Genomic DNA, 20,270 nt, shown 5'->3' on the forward strand with positions numbered 1-20,270 from the left:
TGCTGTCCGTAGGAGAAGATCGCTGAACTCTTCAACCGAGTGCTGTGAGTCAGATGTTGAGGTGATTTAGCTGCACAGTCACTTTACCAGTTCCAAATACACAACTTGATGCACAAGTATATAAAAAAAAAAGTAAGTGCAGCTTTTGTTCTGTCTGCTCCTCCTGTCTCTCCCTACTCTCTAAAGCACAGGTGGTTTTCTACCTACGGGTAAGAGCAGCACGTGCAGACTATCGGTTTCTCCATAACTCCGGGAGAAAGGGACTATTCATCTGGGAGAGAATCTTTCAGCAGTCGGTGTAATCCAACCCACAGTACCCAGCTTGCACTTACTGATGTTTAGTTCTCTGGCTGTGCTGTAGTGTGGTGGTAGGCGGTGAGAGCTTTAGGTTATGACAGTTTTGTTAGGATGTTTTAGGCACCTCTATTTATAGCAACCTAATGACCTGATCAATAGCAAACTCACAACGTGGAGAACCCTGATAATCTTCATCGTCTCTGCAAGAAGCCATTGCGTGTCATGGTGTTGACAGAGAGGACTTACTGATATGTCACCAGATGCTTGCTGTGGATATTCAGGGCAGGATCACTCTGTGACACTCCAGAAGTTCTGTTACTTGCTCCCATTGCACACAGAAGGTACTTTATGGGTTGGTTAAAGGCACATCTCACCTGTATGAAAGTCGCTGAGTTTGGCATTGCTTGGTCAGACAAAGAAATACCAACATTAAGATCAAATTTGCCAGCCACATGGTTTTCTGGAAGTTTCCCATTCTGTTTTGGTGACTTGAAAGCAGGACTTAGATGTCTTTTTCTACAAATGTAAGGTTCTAATGTTGCCTTGTAGAACAGTACCACCATGTAGAGATCCTGAAAAACAGTTTAAAAGATGTCATTTTAATTTTTAATATTGTTGAGCGACTGGTGTTGGCACATAAAGTCAGAAGAGTTGTGCTGTAGCGAGAAAGTTTCTGTCCTGGAGCAGTTTTGGGAATGAGAGGTATGTTTGTGGTCAGGCACGTTAAGTCTACCTGTGTATTTGGCTGTCATGCATTTCCAAAAATTACCATGAAATTTAACACTTGTTGCAAATTAACACCCTTGGTAAACACTGTTTTGTCTTCTGTTTTCTTCTGGAAATGATTGGTGAGCCAAGTGAAATCAGTGAAACTATTTCTGACCTGGCCAGTTTATTCACCGTCAGGAGGGAGATGAACATGGTTGAAATGCAGCCAAGTCTCCCAGAATAGGTTTTCATAAATGTAACTATTCATCTCTAATCCTTGGGGTGTTGGCTTTGCTGCCATTCGTTGTTGTTATGTGAAAAGTAAGGCCAAGATTTACCAGAATAGTTTTCAAGTGAGAAATTACTGTTCTGCTGATAGAGATTGGTGTAGATACTCAGTTTTGTTAGACAAACCCCATACTTTTTATCATATAAAATTATATAACAAATAAACTCCTCTGCCAGTTGTAGCTACATATTAACTTTATTTATTACTGTACTTGCAATCCTCAATTAGCTTTGGAGTTCCGCCCGTGTTAAACTGAATTTAAAAAAATCTTAAGGCCATGGAAGAAATGTACCTTGGCAGTGAAGTTTCTGACCCAGAAACAGGGTTCCACGGGTTTGTAATCTTAGAAACCAAAGAGAGAGATCTCGAAGTGTCAGAAGTGTTTAGTGCTTTAGGTGCAGGTGACTTGTTGAGGGACAGAGGTTGCCCATGTTTAAGTCTTGGCAAGTGGGATTTCTCCCTAAATGCATTTGGCAACATGTATGTTCCTAAGAAAATCCTGAGGAAGGACAGCCTGAAGAAAGCACTCTGCAGTCTGTCACACTACTAAGTCAGTCAATGTTCCCTTAGGAGCTATTTTCCCGTAGGAGCTATGAGTGTCAGTATGGAACAAATCCAAAGGGAGAACAAATTAAGTCTAACTATGTCAAGAGCATTCTTCATTGGGCTTTATAACTCAACCTGCACATATTAGTTGCAGGATTAGTGTTTGTTGAGGCATTTCTCTCACTGCAACCCCGGAAAGGTTCTTTTGTGACAAATCTGTGGTAGACATTGTTACACCTTCATTGTTACTGAAGGCAAAGTCTCCATTTGCTGTTTAGTTGGCAAGTCAATCGATTTTGTACTGAGCTATTATAGTGAAGTCTTCAGAGTTGCCAGTTATTTCCCCAGACTCATCCTCATGAGATTCTCCAGCACAGTACCTGAACTGTGTGGTGTGACAATGATCTGAGAATGCTCATAGGCTGGTGCTGACTTCCCTAAATCTTGAGAGGAAGCCCCGTTGGTGTCTGTAGCAGTGACTACTGTCTTAAAACCAGAGTTCAGTACTGAGTGTGGAGTAGGCTGTGTGGAGGGTCACAACAGGCTTTCCTGTTTTTCCATGGAGCTTCAAGAACGTTGCTCGGCATTCCAGCCTTCACGCTCTGGAGCAATGATCTGTCTCCTCCCACAGCCTTTGCACAACACACTCCTCCAATTTGCACTTCTTCTGGCGAGGGTGGGGAAGTGTCTTGTGCTCTCACCAGTCATTGTTTTATGGCTTCATTAGGGCAGGGCAGTGATATGTGATGTTTTACAGTTAGACAGACGTTGTCCTGTTGGTATTAGTCTTTTTGAAAAGTATCAGATAGTGGGTCTGTTCTTGTTAGCATTAATATCCTCTGATGTGGTGTTGTGGTAAGGCTGATGTTCATATCAGGAATCTTTGCCAAGAGACTTAAAAGTAAGCATGGTTGTAGTAGTTCCTTTTATTCTGATCAGCGCTTGGCAATGAATCAGCAAGCTCTTGGTTGGGAGTCTCTTGGATTGCCTTGTTGTGTGAGCATCTCCCTGAGCCATCATCTCTGATCAATCATCTAATCCATTCCAATAGCAAAGCAGTCACATATGATGTTGCAGAAATTGCAAACAGAAGGTCCTTGGAACTATCACAAAACTGCTCTGAGTGCTCTGGAGGCAGAAGGATTGCTCTGGGCAGAGGGAGGGAAGGAAATAATACCTTCTTCTCTCCTTCACTGGTATAGAGATGCCAAGAACCTCAGGATGACCAGAGTCAGTGAAGTTGTACCTCACTAAACTGGAAGTTTCATTTTGCTGGAGTTTGTATGGCTGTGGTGGTTTTACCAGCTCGTTCACTCCCCCACTGCCCTGATGGGGAGGAGAATGGGGCCAAAGCAAAGCTCGTGAGTTAAGAACAGTTCAATTATTGAAGTAAAATAAAACATAATATATATAAAATTAATCTAAGACTAGTAATCAGCTTCTGTTTCTTTTGGGTTTTTTTTTGTAATTGCCCCAGTGGGTTAGAAGAATTGGTTTTGGTTTTCCCCAAGTAATTTTTTTTTGGTGTTAGTGGTTCCTTTAGTGGCTGATGAACTACATAGGAGCAGTGGCTCATCCCTGTGGTGCAATCAGCAGGGTGGTACCTTGGTGTACCAGTTCCTATCCCATGGACTTCCTGTTAGGAAAACTAGACCTTGGGATATCTAATTTGCTTATCATTACTGAGATTTATGTCAAAATCACCAATGTTCTCTGCTAAGGGCTGTTTGCTTTTTGCTTCCCCTCTTTGCAACTGAGGAGCCAGTAAAAGATGCACTTGCTCCCAACCTTTTTTTTCTGTGCTTGATTATCCCTAAATACCACTGTGTTACATTTGTTCTTTAAGCTGAGGCTAGAAAATAAATCTTATTGGGGGGATGCTCTACTTTAATGTAGGACATGAAGCAAAATAGGGCTGGTTAATTATTTTAATACCCTGTGGTTCTCCTTGGGCATGACAGAATCTATAGAATGAGGGAATATTGAGGTGTTGATAAGAAACTGGTGCAGTCCGCCTGGGATAGGGATTTATTTTGTGTTTTGGAACCTGATGTACCCATCCAGTGTTTTCATGGGTGTCTGTTCCTGATCAAAAGACAAATCACCACTTAGAATGACGCTATTTCTGCTGGGGCTTTGGGTTTTTTTCTCGCTTTCTCCCTAGATTAACCATGATTGTTCCTTGTTCCGTTTTAATGGAAAGCCTTTAATGAAGTGTGATGATTTGAGGAAGTGCTGTCTCCCAACCTGTTGTAAGCCAGACCCTTGAGTAGAAGGAGCCTTTGTGTTTTCGTTACTCCTCCGTCACACTAACTGAACATGAAAGGCACACTTGGTGCAGGGTGAGCAGCTCTCCTGCCTTAGGATGTACATACTTTTTCATTTTCTTGCTTGCTTTGCTTTGAGCCCTTGCTGTCTCATGTTACCTCTTTCATTATCTTTTTCCTTTTTCATTTAGCTCAGTATACCCAGGATGATGGAATTAATTTCCAGTCCCATAGTGTTCCTCTTACCAACACTAATATGTCTCTGGAAGATCAGAGAAATAAGTTTTTCATTCTACGTCCATCATAAGTTTATTGAGAAACTGTTGATCTTCTGTCCTAATGTTTTCTTCTATTACTTTACTGAAGATCTTTGTGGGTTATGATCTTACAAAAGTCAAATCAATTCTCAAACAAAAAGTTTTGCCTTAAAGGCAGTTTATGGCCTGGAATTCCAAGCTTGAATTTATTTCAGGTTTCATATTTTGGGACTGTGAAAATGGAGGAGGAATGTGCTGAGGTGGAACTGGGTGCCTGGGCAGGTTGACATCTGCTGCACCTCTTAGACTTGATCCTACAGCCATTGCTCCTCTGAGAACTTCAACAGTGAAAAACATTTGATGATTTGTGCAGGAACAAAGTATACTGTGTGGTTTGGTGAGCCCAATCTTTGAAAGGTTTCTTCTTAGGAGCAAGAGAGGATTTATCCAGCAGTTGATGCCCAGGTGAAATTTTGAGACCTTCCTCTGCAGTCAAGAGATGATTAAAACTGCACTTTATATCCGTCCTTCTGCCTTGTTATTAACCCTCTTGTTGGTGCTGTGTGTTCTACTTCTTGTCTCCAACAGAGTCTCTGAGTTTTCCCCGCAGTAACAGATTATTATTTTAAACTGTGTTGAGGTTCTCATGCTTGCTACCTATTTTTTATTTTATATTTTTATATCTGCAGTAAAATCCATGTGTCATGTCCTGGACTCAAGATTTTGTGGTCTAAAATTTGAATTAAATGAACACCCCATTATATCACTTGTAAATGTAAAGCTTTTTTTTTTTTTTCCTGAGAACTTCTCCTTTCCTGCCCTGCCTGCACAAATGAAAACAAAGTCTTTTTCAGTTCTGAGATGATTTAAAACTTCTTGGTTGGCCAAATAGCTACTTAAAACTTAATTGATTCCCATTTCAAGAATATGCATGTGAAGTTTAGGCCTTTAGCTACTCAGTGAGAGCCAAGTTATAGACCAGGCTTGTCCAGTGTTTATATTGGAAACTTCCCTAAAGTTCACTGCACAAATCTGGCCAGGCACCCTTAGAATTGTTAAATATTTTGTTGCCAGAATAACACAATTATTAGTATTACGTCTAGTTTTACATCTAGAGAGAGAAAAATGCTTGGCTTTAGGGTGCTGTAGGCTTTATATAATGGTTTATTGTTCCAGGTGAGGACTGAGAATTTCTGGAATATTTTCCTCTTGCACTGTGAGATCCTGGGTAGGAAAAGCTGGTTTTATTAGAAATAATATACTGAGCTTTGCTAATTTGATAAATAGGGCACATGTGCCTGTGAATGACTCCCTTTCTCATTTGTGTTTAAAACAATGCAGGTCCTAAAGCACAAAGATCCTCTCTAAGGAAGGAATTCTTTCCATTTCAGAGATGAAAGTTTCAAATTGATAGTATGTGGTGAAAACTCATGTTGCCAGTTTTTCTGTCCAAGACAAGACAGGACAGGCCAAGAACTGAAGTGTTTCAGGATCACATTTACAGTAGTAAATAATTAATTTTTTTAAAGTATGTTCATCTTATATTTGCTAGTCATTTCTCTTGAACTCCCTTTAATACATTTGAGTTTACTTTTTCTGGTAATTTTAATGTATGAACTGAATATATTTTCTAGTTAGGATTTTAATTTTTGCTGATTATAAGATTATCTGCTTTTAAGAACTGTAAAGTTTTAAGGGGCTGTAGTAGTTAAACATTATTGGTTATATTTCTGTTCCACAATCACAGAATCCCAGACTGGTTTGGGTTGGGAGAGACTTTAAAGCCCATCTCATTCCACCCCCTGCCATGGGCAGGGACACCTTCCACTATCCCAGGTTGCTCCAAGCCCCATCCAACCTGGCCTTATTTGTTGTAGAAACTCCACAGGATATGTGACTGCAGTATATCTGCCAGATATCTTAACATTTTTGCTGTCAAATTATTATATATTATATATATATTTTGTATAATATATATATGTCCAGTGTGTGGCACCCAGGGCAGCTGAACCTTCAGCCCAACGTGTTGGTAGATGTTTTGATTAGACTTAATAAGATGCAGTTAAATTAGTGTTATTGTGGCAGTTATCAGTCAGTTTTTGTAGATTAGTAGATTCATTCATTTATTGAAGAGGAAAAAATCCGTTAGGAGAAGCAGTTTTGCAAACAGAAGGTTCAGATGTGGGCGCTGCGAGCATGGACAAGGTGGTGGCACTGGGGATGGCTCACTTGTGGTACCACCACTGGTATCACTCCTGCTTTCCTAAACCTCAGGAGTTAAGGCAAGGCAAGTGCTCCCTGTTGTTTCCTGGGGGTGCGGAGCCGGGATCCCCGGAGGAGAAGGTAGGAGCTGCCGGGAGGTTGGGAACGGGAACCGTGGCTGTTTGTTTGTGCTGTTCTCAGGGAAACAGCCCTGTGCTTACATTCCTTGCAAGTTAATAGGGTCGCACCAGAGAGTACACCTGACTTGGATGACCCTTTTCTCCTCCCAGAGTAAACATTCCCTCCTAGCCCAAGTTTGGATCAGAGGGATCAGCTGTGTTGAGTACTGAACCTGGATTGGAGCAGGGTGAAGTGTTCCTGTTCCTTTCCCTGACAGTACTCTGAGCTGTGGGGAACAGGACCTGAGAACATCTACCAGACCTGAGTGTTGGGAGATATTGGAGGTTTAAGTTTACAGAAGTGCCTGAGTTCAAAAGCCAGCTCAGTGAGTAGCAGGACCTCAGTCTAACGCAGATATTTACATCTGTTTAATTTAAGGAGTACACATTTGCCTAAGAACTGGCAATGATATGTTTTACTTCTGTAAATTGGCAGAAACGGTGTTTATGTGAAAAATGCTTTCACTGAAGCACTGCACAAACCCAGTTCCACAGGTGAAGGTCTGAGCCCTGCCAAGGGCCCAGGAAAGCACAAGAACGAGCACCTTCCTGGGAGAGCCCTTTGCACAAACCTGGCAGTGTTTGCAACTACCTGTGGAAAATGCTGTTCAAATCTTTACTGAAATGTGTTTGCTTAAATTAGGTTTTCATTTTAAATCTTCCTTATGTTCTCATCATTTTTTACATGAAACCTCATAATTATCCCCAAAGAAATGTTCAGTACAGACTTTTCTTCCTCTCAAAGTTTCAGGCAGTAACTGGGAAATCATGTGGAATCATCTGATTCACAGATGACTTTCAAAACAGTGTTTGAAGCTGTTTGAAATAGTATTTCCTGCTACCTAATCATCATAAAAAACTACCAGTGTTACTCTTGTAAAATAGTACAGGAAATGCAAAAGGCAAATATGTTCCTCTTCTTCTAAGTAGGACAGAAATAACTTTTTTTGAGTCTTCAGTGTCACAGTACAGCTGAGCTGCACAAAATAGCGCAGAAAGTGTCCTCTTAGTTTCTCATGACCGAGAATGAACCATCTAATTCTCTTTAGGGAGATGTCCACAGTCAAATCCCCTACCTGGCTTGAATCTTTGGCATATTTTGCTTTTCAGAAACCACATCTTTATCACACCTGATTAGAGGAGTGTCTGGTAGCTGGAGAAGTGCTGCCATATTTTATTAATGTAGTATTTGACAGCTGTTAACTAGTGAAACCAGAGATAGGTGCTCGCTTGACTAAAAGGTGTGCACCTGATACCCGTCAGGGAGAACCCAATTAACCTTTAGGCTCCATATATTGAATTACCAACCTGGCTGCTGGAAATTGGCTGCAAATAAACTTTCAGACAAAGCTGGTTTTGCTTGCTCAAATGGTCTTTTGCTATTGTGTGTGGAATTTATCAAACTAAATATGTATATAAATATGTAAATATATATCTCCAGGTTACTCCTCATGGTTTGTCCTTGGGGGTAAAGAATGTTCATCTCTGCTTTCTCACCACTAAACTGACAATCACTTGTGAGTTTTGTGGGGCATGTACACCTTGGTTTTGTTGGGAATAGCTGTAGTAAGCTGGTACACACCTCTTACACTTGCTTTACCCATCCCTCCCACTCCTCTCTCCCCATTAAATAGTGGGAGCAAATAACACTCTTGGGATCAATTCTCCATTGAGCATCTGCACAGTAACTGATAGAGGATACTTTCCAGGGGGTATTCTGGGCACAATTATCTGCTGGGTGAAAGAATATCTATTATTAAAAGAGTGAAAATCTGTTGAAGTGAACTTGAGCAGTCACAGGAAACTAAAGCAACTGTTGGATTTTGGGCCAGTGTTGCCAACCCTCAGTAAACTGTGTGATGTGATGCTGCCGGTATTTCTTGTCTGTGTGGTATTTTAGCTATGCCAGTTGTACTTCAGAGAAACTGAGGGGGTTTTGCTATTTAATGAGCTGTGATGTTATTTGTCTTTAGCAAAAGACAGTTGACAGGACACCCTTTTGTGTTTATGTGACCTCACAGAGTGAAAAGTAAATTAATCAAATTCAGTAAGCCAGTTTTTTACGGGAGATAAAAACATTGTTGCAGTAGTATAACCAGCTCTTCTAGAAACAAATATTTGATAGTGTTTCTATGGTGAGATTTTCTGTTTGTTGGGAAAGTTTTTGATTTTGTTTGAAATTCAGATGAATTTATACATTTGTTTGGTCTGGTGACTTGTTTACCTGATGCCACTTGTACTTTTCTCTTGCAGGAAATCCATGACTTGTTTAAAGATTATGAAATCAAGTATTGTTATGTGGACAGAAATAAAAGGACAGGTAAGAACTTAAAAACTTCCAGTGATGGATGCTTAAATTCTGTGAGGAACATCATCTGCAGTGTATGAAGTCATCAACTTCTCTCCTGTCAATCACTTGGACTCTTTGTCCCTCAGGGCCTCTGTTGGTGGCTCAGTTTGTCACCTTTCACTGAAAGCTGTGGGAAGTTGGAAATTTAGTGATGTTGGCCAGAAGTGAGTTGGTTCACTATGGTCTCCCTTAGTGAGTGTCTCTTTGGGACAAAACTAGCGCCAGCTGTCTGAATTCCCTTGGAAAACTGATCCTGAGGCTTCTCTTAGGACAAACCATGTGTACCTGAGGGGAAAACATACCCAGATGCTTTTGAAACTTGCTTGCGTCAGAAAACACTTTTTCCCTGTGAGGGTCACCAGATTGCCCAGAGAGGTGGTAGAGTCTCCATCCTTTGAGATACCAAGAACCCATCTGGACATGGTCTTTTGGTGGGTGATCCTCTTTGAGGAAGGGGTTGGACAAGATGACCTCAGGAGGTCCCTGCCAACCTCATCCAGTCTGTGATTGTGTGAAGTGTTTTATGGGCTGAAAACCCAAAAAGGATCTGATAACCCCAAAGTGAGAACTGGAGGATGTTGTCAGCAAAGATATTCAATAGTATCTGTAATGTGCTGACTTCAGTAGAATATTTAATAGTAGAATATTTAATTTAGTAAATAATAGCAAATAACAGTCTAATAGTAGAATAGTAAATAATAGACTAATAGTAGAACATCTAATTTAGTTCCCCAAGTATAAAATTTTGTTGGGTTACATGTAGAGGTGTTTGTGTTTCTGTAGCCACTTGTTGAGTTAATTGCTCATGATGTTCAATTGATAATTCCAGCCTTTAGACAGATATGCTGTAATATATATTTATCTATTGCATCTTTGGGGTAAACCTCAAACTCTTATTCCTTTTGGGGCTTTCAGGGGGAGGGAGAGGTGTAGTAAGTGCCTGTGAAGCTACGGGAGGTATAACCTGTGTTGGTCTCTTGCAGCATTCGTTACTCTGTTGAATGGAGAGCAGGCTCAGAGCGCCATTCGGAAATTCCACCAGTATTCCCTGCGTGGAAAAGAAATATCTGTGCAGCTCCAACCCACGGATGCCTTGCTGTGCATCACTAATTTGCCCATTTCATTCACCTTGGAAGAGTTTGAAGAACTTGTGCGTGCCTATGGCAACGTGGAGAGGTGTTTCTTGGTGTACAGTGAGGTCACTGGCCATTCCAAGGGCTATGGCTTTGTGGAATACATGAAGAAGGACTCTGCTGCAAAGGCCAGGCTGGAACTTCTGGGGAAGCAGTTAGAGGAGAGCACTCTGTTTGCACAGTGGATGGATGTGAACCAGCTGACCACAAACCTTATTCACTCCAAGTGCCTTTGTGTAGATAAATTACAAAAAGACTGTGCTGACTCAAAAGAACTGATTCAAGCTTTCTCCCTGAAGTACAAACCTGTGTTCTGCCAGGTGGGTTGGGTTTCTATCTTATGCAAAATCAAGGTTTCACTCTTGCTGTCTTTGGCTTTTGTTTTTCATAGAACTAGTGAATAGTTGTGCATCTGCAATGTGAGATGTGATACAAATGCTTTACTGGTATGGGTTTGCAGTGATGCATATTTGGGAATTCTGCAGGATACCACTCCCATGAAGTGCCAGTAAAATGTTAGTAAGACATTCCCTCCTCATGTAATTTATTGAAAATAATTTTATTTTTGAGAGCTTTAAAAGTGATGGTTTTATTGCTTTTTAAAGCCAGAAGGTATGAAGTAGTTTACCTGATATATATGTATATATGGATTTAATGAATATATTAAGAAACCTCCACAGATATTTAACCTGTGTTTTCCCTAACTGAGGAGGATACAGACTTGGCACCTCATAGTGCTGGGCTTGCCGTGGATGAAAGTGGTACATCTGTAGGAAAGTTTGCAGGTACAGAAGAGGTAGATCCTTACAGGCCTTTGTAGTGTAAATATTTCCTTCTCGTCCTCATGGCTTGGGAGATACGAGACCACAAATAAATGTTGTAGTGCAGACAGAGTACCAGAAACAGGCAGTGGAAAGAAAGCTTTCCTTGTAGTCACACAGTTGTGATTTCCATTACTGGGTTGCTTTTGTTGGTTTTTTTTTCCTTAAGTCTCTCAGAAGGCTGCTCAGGGATTGGGAGGCTGCTCAGGAATTAAGGGATAAGAACCCAGAGATTCCCAGTCTGAGAACAGAAGGACCATCAGGCTGTCTGGCCTGACCACCTGCAGGCCACCACATCCTCCTTAGTTCTCTTTTCGAGCCCCAGTAATTTGTAGTTGGCCAGAGTAAATATCCTTAGACTTGCTCGATCCAAATATACCAGGAGATCAATAAATTGAAGGTAACTCTTTCCAGAAACTGGCCATCCTGTGCTATTTTGAACTCATGTCTCTTCTCTCAGTTGGATGTATCTGGCTTCAGCTTCACCTCACTGATAACTAAATTGAGGAGCTTTTACTCCCTGTTATTTTCTTCCTGTAAGAAGGTATTAAACGCTGCAATCAAGTCTCTTGCTCAATCTTTGTTTAATTAGCTAAACAGATTGATCTCTTTAAGTCTTTTACTTCAGGGCTTTTTTTCCAGCTGTCAGATAATCTGTTATCAGCTCCTCCAACAAATTTCCAGTATCCTTTTAAAAATTCTGAACTTCAAAGAATACTGGACTTCTCTGATAAAGGTGGGTTTCACTAACAGGATTCTGCTGTGCAGTTAGAGGCACTTAAAAATTGATTTTTACCTTCATAGTAATACTTGGGTCACACGTGGAGTAGGTAAGGAGAGTCAGTTTGTGTCTGCATCAGTAAATGGCACTAAATACATATTTGTGTAAAATCAGGAGGGAGTAGGTAGGTAAACAATAGTTCAAATTTGATAGATACAAAAGGGAAGAGGGTGGATGAATTCTCATCACCGGTGCTAATTAATTATGAGTGAGGTGACCCAGAAATTAAGGACAAAGAAAAGAGGAGGAGGAAGACTCAAGAAAGTGTGAAAAAAGCAAGGAGGGGGATGTAACATGAAGGGTAGAGATATAAGGGGAAAATTAGGAGAGGACAGAGCAGCAGAAACCTTAGTGGGAGGGGAATTCCAATAGAAAATGACTGGGAGAAGTGTTTTTGTCTGGAAAACTCTTTAGCATACCTCTTGTGCTGCTTTCATGGCTTAGTTCTGCTTGTAACTCTGATCAGTATTTCAGCATGTAGATACAATCTTTTACCTGAGATATTTAGCTGACCTCACAAAATAAACTCTGGTTTATTTAATTTTATTTAATCTTATTCATTTTATTTCATAAACTCTGGTTTATTTCATCTTATTCCACAGTTACCATTTATTTCTAAATCAGTTTGATTTTTCCTCTATTGACAATAGAAATATTCGGTCAGGAAGAGCTGAAGCCAGACACTTACACATGGATATTAGGGAAAATGGCTTTTCTTAAGAGTTACAGGAAAGTGTTTTGTCCTTTGCTTCAACAAAATGGACCAGAAAACCTTTCAAGAAGGTCTCCACTGTTATCTGATAGGGGCAGAGGTTTTTTCTTCAGTCCTGTTTGCTTGGGAAGTTTAAAAATTCCTGAATTTTTTGCAAGAATATTGGTACCTGCAGTTCCACACGTTAAGGGAGTTTTTAACTGTGTTTCAGTTTCAATGAAAGTAAAATATGTATGTTCCGTACCTTCAAACCTGTCTTTTCACAAGTACCTCAGGTCTTTACCAGTGCACCTAAACTGATATTGAAGTAAAATACAATTATAAAATATAGACACACAGAGATATATTTAGCATAAACACATCTGTGTTTATGTATCAATGTGTCAGTATGTGTATTATCCAGAGCTCTGGCTTTGACAGTGCCAATAAACATCTGACCACCCCCTTTTTCTTCAGAAGCTTTGAAATTTAATTTTCAGCTCTTAGTGTAAGTTTGTAGGGCTTCATAACTGGGAACAGGGTTTTTTCATCCAGTGAAATCTAGAGATTTCCTCTCTTCCCCATCAGAGCTGGTGTCAGGGTATCATTTCTGTTTATTTTGGGACTGGAGATTTTGACCTAAGCTTCATCCCTCCCTTGTCACCCTCTTTTTTTTGTTGAATTTAAATCTGCTCATTCTGCTATAAAACTCTACAAACAAAGGCCAGAGCACTGTGTGACATGTAAGCCTGTTTCCAGTCTGCTTGATTGATCAGTCTGGCATCTTCTCTTGGCAGTAGACACAACCACAGACTTCATATTCTCCTAAAAGGCACCAATACTGGTGGAATTTGCATTGTTGCATGTTTCAACAGCTGCCCTGGAGCTTGATGAATGACATTTTGATTATTGCAGGCTTCAAAACTGAAGAATAATGAGTTTATAATTCTTACCCTGCACAATAAAAATTGGTGCAGCATCCAGCTGTATTTACGATTTGCTTCTGATTCCTCCTTTGTTCTCTGTATATGTGTTAAATACATTCTGTAGCTGAGGTTCTCCATGCACAGAATCAGCTAGGTTGGAAAAGACCCCTGAGATCATCAAGTCCAACCTTTGACATGACACCACCTTGTCAACTAGACCATGGCACCGAGTGGCACATCCAGTCTCTTAAACACCTCCAGAGACAGTGACTCCACTACCTCCCTGGGAAGCCCCTTTCAACATCTGATCCCTCTCTCTGTAAAGAATTTCTTCCTAATGTCTAACCTGAATCTCCCCTGGCACAGGTTAAGACTGTACCATTTAGACTGGAGCGGAGGTAGATAAGTATGAAGTAGATAAGTATGAATGCCAAATGTCCTATGAAAACATGGAATTCAACTTACAAGTAACACTTTTGAGACAGAAACATCCTGGTTTGGGTGGGCATTGATCTTGGTATCAGCTGGGAAAGGTTTTGGAAGAGAGAAGTGGAAATGCTGCAGGGCAGTCCCTAGAATTGGCCCTTTTGCTCTGTTGTTGCAGTTTGCCCAGGACGAGGACGGTGGCACCGGGGACTTCGCCGTAGTCGAGTACGAGAGCGCGGAGCAGGCGGAGAAGGTCCGGGAGCTCACGGACGGAATGACCCTCAAAGGGAGGAGAGTCCAGGTGTCCTACTGTGCCCCCGGAGCGCCAGGAAGGAGCACCTTGGCAGCACTTATAGCAGCACAGAGGATGGTGAGATACCTGCACACCTCTCCTCAGGATGGGTTGGGCACCAGATTTGGGACACAGGGATTCAGCTGCTTTGCTTTAGGAAAAGGAGCCAAGCTTTCGGAAGCATCAACATTTTGAGTTGCTTGGAGCAACCTGGTCTAGTGGAAGGTGTCCCTACCCATGGCAAAGGAGTAAAATGAGATAGTCTTTAAGGTCTCTCCCAACCCAAATCATTCCCTGATTCCATAATTTAGTATAGTCAGTCCAGTTCAGGCTCTTTCCAGGGGAAAGCATGGACACATAGTGCCAGGAAGAAGGACAAAATATGGCCATAAGATATCACAAAGTTACACCTACATATCTCTGGGATTTTAGTAAATTTAATTTTCTGTGAGAGGAATCATTCCAGTTCAAAACAAAACTAACTGGAAGTGCAGTCGTTTGACAAGCTAAAACTTGGTTTAAAACAGAGAGGAAGAATTTGTCAGTTTTAAGATAAATTTCAAGGTAGGAGAAGAAATAGTTTAATTTCACGCTCAGTATAGAAGAAAGCTTTTTGCACCCACATGTCTTATCAAATTATTTCCTAGAGAATTGGGTGTGATAAGTGTTACATGGAGGTGTCTTAAATACAGAGGCAGAACACTTTCATCACTTCAGCCAGGTCTAAACCACGTCTTTATAAGGAGATGAGTAGTCTGCTATAAGTGAGTATATGATGTTCATGCCAACAGTGCCTCTCTTACTCTCCTTTGTTGATAACTCTGTTTCAGATTAAGGGAAAAAAAAAATGTATCTCAGGAGAAATAATATACTTGAAGTTCTCTTGAAATAGTTTGTTAGGTGTTTCATTGGAAGGAAAAAGAGCAGGAAATAGGGAAGGAAATGTTTTTTTCTGTGTCAAATGAAATGTGTACATTGACATCACACAAGTTTGAGAGATTTACATATATTCTTTGTTTTCTCCTGTTTCTAACATTTTTTTATCTCTTCATTGGAGATGAGGAACAATAGGAAAGGCTTGCTCCCAGAGCCAAATCCAGTGCAGATCATGAAGAGTTTTAATAATCCGGCAATGTTGCAGATGCTGCTGCAGCCCCAGTTGCGTGGCCACGCTGTTAAACCCGGTGAGTTGTTTTAAAATAGAATTCAAAAAAGAAACCCTGTTCTTAGTGGTACAAGGCTTTCGAAAAGCAGAGAAGTAGAAATTCTCTTTAAAACCTGTGCAGACTGTTTCAGTGTGTTTGAATAGACAGTTTCACATTTTATGAAAGCAAAAGCAAGAGGTGGTTTGCTACGCTCTTGTGTTTGGGCAGAATTTAGTGTTACCTACAAATGTCTTCATATTAAATCTGTGACCTCTGAATGTTTATAGCAGAAATGGGTTTAGAAAGGAATATCCTTTGCAAGACTTTGGTGAGTTGTAATCTGATTCTAGATTGAATTTTGCAGCCCAAGTTTTTCTGCTGTTATTCCCAACGTAAATCTTTATTCACCTGGATGCTGCCATAGCTGTGCAGAGCATTTCATAACAGCATTAGCCAAAATCATTTCTGTCTTCTCATTAGAGGGGTGTGAATAAACACATAAAATCCAATATAATTGCATTTCAAATGGTGAAAATATTAGAAACAGGACCAGGTAATTAGGAGAGTCGAGTGGGGGGTCAGCTAAGAGTGTGTGACACAATCTACTGACAGAAGATACACAGAAAGAGTGTGTGAAGTGACCACTTTAGTGAAGGAACACTTCAGCTAATGCTGAATTTCAGAACACTTCAGATAATGCTGTGGCCCTGCAATGAGCTCAGGCCTTGCTCCATCTTCCATGGAAACTCAGCTCTGGAGGAGCACCTGGAGAGCACCTTTGAGCTCTCAAATGCTGGGAATTGCATATCAAAGCTGGGGGTATTGAAAAGTTTCATAACCTTTTTCAGCCTAAATGAGTCTGTGATTCTATTATAGTGATCTTTGGTACACAGGAAAATTTCATGGAAACCAAATTTAAAATTACAGAATAACTCTTACAAAGATTTTTCTTGCCTAACTTGTAAAATACTGCAATTTTTTTGTGTGTTTGTGAAACAGTTCTTGGAGCATCTGCAGCTTTACCTCACCTTATAAATTCAGCAGTTGGCCCCCCTTTTTTGCAGCTGAACAAAGTTCATCAGGTATGTGACAAAAGAACTTTCATCAAAATAGGTATTTGGGAAGATCTTAGCATGAAAAATCCTCTGCAAGTTGTAAGAATTTACACCTAAACTCAGGTGTTCTCATCAAAGCTATAAGGAAAGCTCTGTGTTTTGAGATGGGCGTGTAAGAGCAGGCTGTGCTTATTATCCACAAGTGAGTTATTTAGTCCTAACTGAGCTTCTGATTTATTAACACCTGCAAAGGAAGAGAAAATTTGTCATTAGTGACAAAAACTCCTCTTTAAATTTGATCTCGAGGAGCTTGGCACATCCCTTTCTTTTGCAACTGCTCATACATCCTTCCTGTAGAGACTTGATTATTTTATCTTATTCAAACCAACAAGTTTATCTTCATTTTAAAGCTTGCAGGGACCAAAATGTGCTACATATGCCATAAAAATAGTCAATTGCAGATGTTGCTTCTTAGTCATAACCCTCCTCAATGTTATAAGCTGTTTAAAGTGTTCTCAGAGTGCCTGGAATTCCAGATGGACACCAGAATTTCTGAAAGATGCTGTGAAGGATATCTGGGATGAGTTTGCCCTGGAAATTGGAGATGGGAATATGCACCCACACCAGAACTCCTCCTTGCTGGATGCACTTGGCCTTGAGCTGAAGTTCTGTCAAGGATTTCTCCAGCTCTGCCAGAAGCCAAAATTCAAATTTAATATTCATGGCAGGGATTTTCATAAATGTCTGCAAGGGGCTGGAGATCAATTGCTTTGACTTACTATTTCTGATGTTTCAGAAGTTCACATTTAAAAACTAGAATGCCCTCAAACATTAGTTATTTCTGCTGTTTTTTTGGCAAACACAGGCTTACAGATCTTAAAAAGACCAAACTAAAACGCAGAGATATTCCTTATATTAAGTATATTTAGCCTTTCTGTTTTTTCTGCTAAAAGCTGGTAGGTGAGTATATTACTTCTGAATAAATGCTACTTAATTTTGCTCCATCAGCTGAGCTGCTTTTGTGCATATTAAAATACATAATTCTTTTGGGGTTTTTTATTAAAATGACATTTTCAGTTGGTGCGTTTAGTTACTGCTGCTCTGTCTTCAGCCTTGGAGAGTCTGTGCTTCCTTGGAAGGCAATGTGAGTGTTTGCTGCTCACAGCTGGAGACAGGCCTGTTTTACACAGTTAACAGTGGGATTGATGATGATCCAGTGGTTTTTGGCTCTGGAGTTGTGCAGCCAAACAACTCAGTATTTTCTCTGTACAGAGACTTACAAGTCTAATTCTCATCCCGGGAGCTTCCTGTCATTTAATCAGCTCCAAACCTGCTCTGGTAGCCTGAGTTTTATTGTCAGTGGTTTGATTATCCCAATTTCTTCTATTAGGCACATTTTTCTGGTTTTAGGTGGCTTTATTTTGGACTATTCTCTAAAGCCAGAGAACCGGCTCACTGTTTTTATTGTCTTTAAATGTTGTCACAATTTAGAGGAACAGGCACCTTTCCAGTCACACTGATTCAGCTTCCTGCATGTCTTGGGTTTGTATTTTGTATTCGAGGTAATTTGGGATGATGGTGCCAAAACATTTAAAAGATAATTAATAAAAATGACTCAGCAGAGGGGATTTGAAGGTTATTCATCCAGTAATCTTTTGACTCAAGGTAGCCTCAACTTATTTAATTTGTCTTAGTTATAAATTATCATGTGCCAAAATAATACATTTTAAGCTTTCTCAGTGGTGTTTTCCTCAGTCATACAGCAGTTTTTAAATCTTTTTTAACCCAGAGACTTTCCTTTGAGGATTCTGACCAAACTGATTTTTCCACTCTTGTGTTTCTCAGAGTTTTACAATTGGACTGATACATTTTCTTTGTTATGTAGCCAAGTTTAGAAGGAACAGTCATTGGCATTGGAGACAATAAGCAGCCCTGGATAATTCCTACTGGAATTCACTAAGACAATTAGAATAGCAGCTGCATAACTAATCTAGATATGGCACATCTTTTTTTTAAAAGGCACATTTCTGAGTCCAGACGACCATATTAAGGATTTTTCCCAAGGGATTTAACCCTTCCATACAGAGACACAACCTAGGATTGAAAATACTGGTGAGGTGTTACGCAGGAGCTACCTTCTTTTGGGGTTCCACCTTCATTCCCTGGTTTTGGTGATCTTTCCTATGTAGGAAACTTGATAAAAAATGAGGGAAGCTGTGCTTGTCCTGGTTTGACACAGTCAGTGCCCCATAAATCTATTTTTGCACCACTGTACAAAGAGGTTTGTAGAACAACCTATATTTTACCTGGCAAATCATGCTCAGGAGCTGCTGCCAGAAGGACAATTTCAATAAAAAGCATACATCATTTTGTCTTTTCAGGTTTATTTTAAGCCACTGTGCTGGTCAGGGCACATAATGCTGAATATACCATTAGCACAGTCTGAACGTGATGCCACAAAATTATTAATTAAGTGAGTCAGTTCTGGTGAGAAACTGACCCAGAATATTTTGAATTAAAAATATTGCTATTTTATGGAGTTGCCAATCTATAAGCACTGTGATTTGTAAGCTTTCTAATAGCTTGGAGCAGGATTTCATGTAGAGAGTTGCCACTGAAAAAAGGGAGGGGGAGAAACATATCTGGATATTCCTCTTTGGAGGCAAAGATACTGTGAAGTGGGGGGTGAAAGTCACTTCCAATCCCAGCAGAGGCCTGTGAAGGTGGAGGTTGTGGATTAGAATTGCAGTGCAGGGCACAAAGCAAATGTTATGAGACAATGGAGCCCTTTTTCACAGAGCTCAGAACTCCCTGAGCTCCTCTGGGCTCATCTTACTGGCACTGGAGGTAACTCCAGTCCATCCAGTCTGGCTATGGGGGCTTCAGACACACTGAGCCTTCCCTGTTGGCTTTTCCAGGGGCTGCAGTGGGGTCTGGGCTGTGTTTGGAGATACTTTGAGCCTTTAGAAGCCATCCAGGGGTTGTGAGGGGAAAAAAAAGGCTGGATGGTCGAGAGCTTAAACCAACTTGGAATAACTTTCTATGAGTGAAGCAAAACTAGTTGTGTGGAGGGAATTGTTATTTTCCTTTGCTGAATTAACTCAAAACTTAAATTCCTTCAAGTAGTAACATCTGAAAATGTTTCAAGAGTGTTCTGTTCTCCATGACTGTCATCTAACACTTGTTTTAATCATTTCTCAGAGCTCAATTCTGGGGAGCACATCCAACCTGCTGCTGCAGAGCCCTGCCCACCTGCCACTGCCCCAGCAGCAGCTCCTGAAGATGGAAAACATCCAGGCTAACAGTGTAAGGTCATCACTGGAACTTTGACTCTCTTTGGACAGTCTTAAAACTGCTGAAACAAATAATTTTTTCATCGAGTGTCCCTACCTGTGAGAGGGGGTTGGAACTCGATTATCCTTAAGGTCCCTTCCAACCCAACTCCTTTGTGTCTATGATCCAATATAACTGAACAGTTTAGTGTAGCTGAAAAGATTAACTGAATGTGAAAGTTATAAGAAATAGCTGTGGAGAGATTATTTTATCATTTACATAGTTTTTTATTCTTCCTTATAGAAACCAGGTTTGCTGGGAGAACCTCCAACAATGCTCCTCCAGACAGTGCTGGGAATAGGGATGATGCCAGCAGTGAGCTCAGGAATGGGAACCCGAGGAGAAGCTCTGAAGTGTAAATGGCATTTTGTTTCATACCAGATCAGTAGAAATGCTCAGCTTGAAATGATGCATCTGACTGGCTCCCTCTGTACCAAAAGCAACGGAGTTTTAACATTCAGTCTGTGACAGATGTCAATTTTAAATGCAAATTTCTGTGACAGAGATGCCCTTTATTTTCATGAGGAAAGCCCAGTTGTGATACTTAGGGTGTTCAGACTGGAGAAGAGGAA

At 40.5% G+C, this 20,270-nt stretch overlaps 1 protein-coding gene across 1 annotated transcript in view; it reads left to right on the top strand.

The window, feature by feature from the left end:
• Positions 1–20,270, top strand: part of RAVER2 (ribonucleoprotein, PTB binding 2) — a 28,449-nt gene that overhangs the window by 967 nt on the left and 7,212 nt on the right. The window contains 7 exon segments of the mRNA XM_032696688.1: positions 8,999–9,065; positions 10,079–10,548; positions 14,052–14,243; positions 15,223–15,349; positions 16,310–16,392; positions 19,567–19,671; positions 19,942–20,053. Of these exon segments, the coding sequence (XP_032552579.1) occupies positions 8,999–9,065; positions 10,079–10,548; positions 14,052–14,243; positions 15,223–15,349; positions 16,310–16,392; positions 19,567–19,671; positions 19,942–20,053 (1,156 nt within the window).

The sequence above is a fragment of the Chiroxiphia lanceolata genome, chromosome 9, assembly GCF_009829145.1.
Source record: "Chiroxiphia lanceolata isolate bChiLan1 chromosome 9, bChiLan1.pri, whole genome shotgun sequence".
In the NCBI taxonomy this organism is placed as follows: domain Eukaryota; kingdom Metazoa; phylum Chordata; class Aves; order Passeriformes; family Pipridae; genus Chiroxiphia; species Chiroxiphia lanceolata.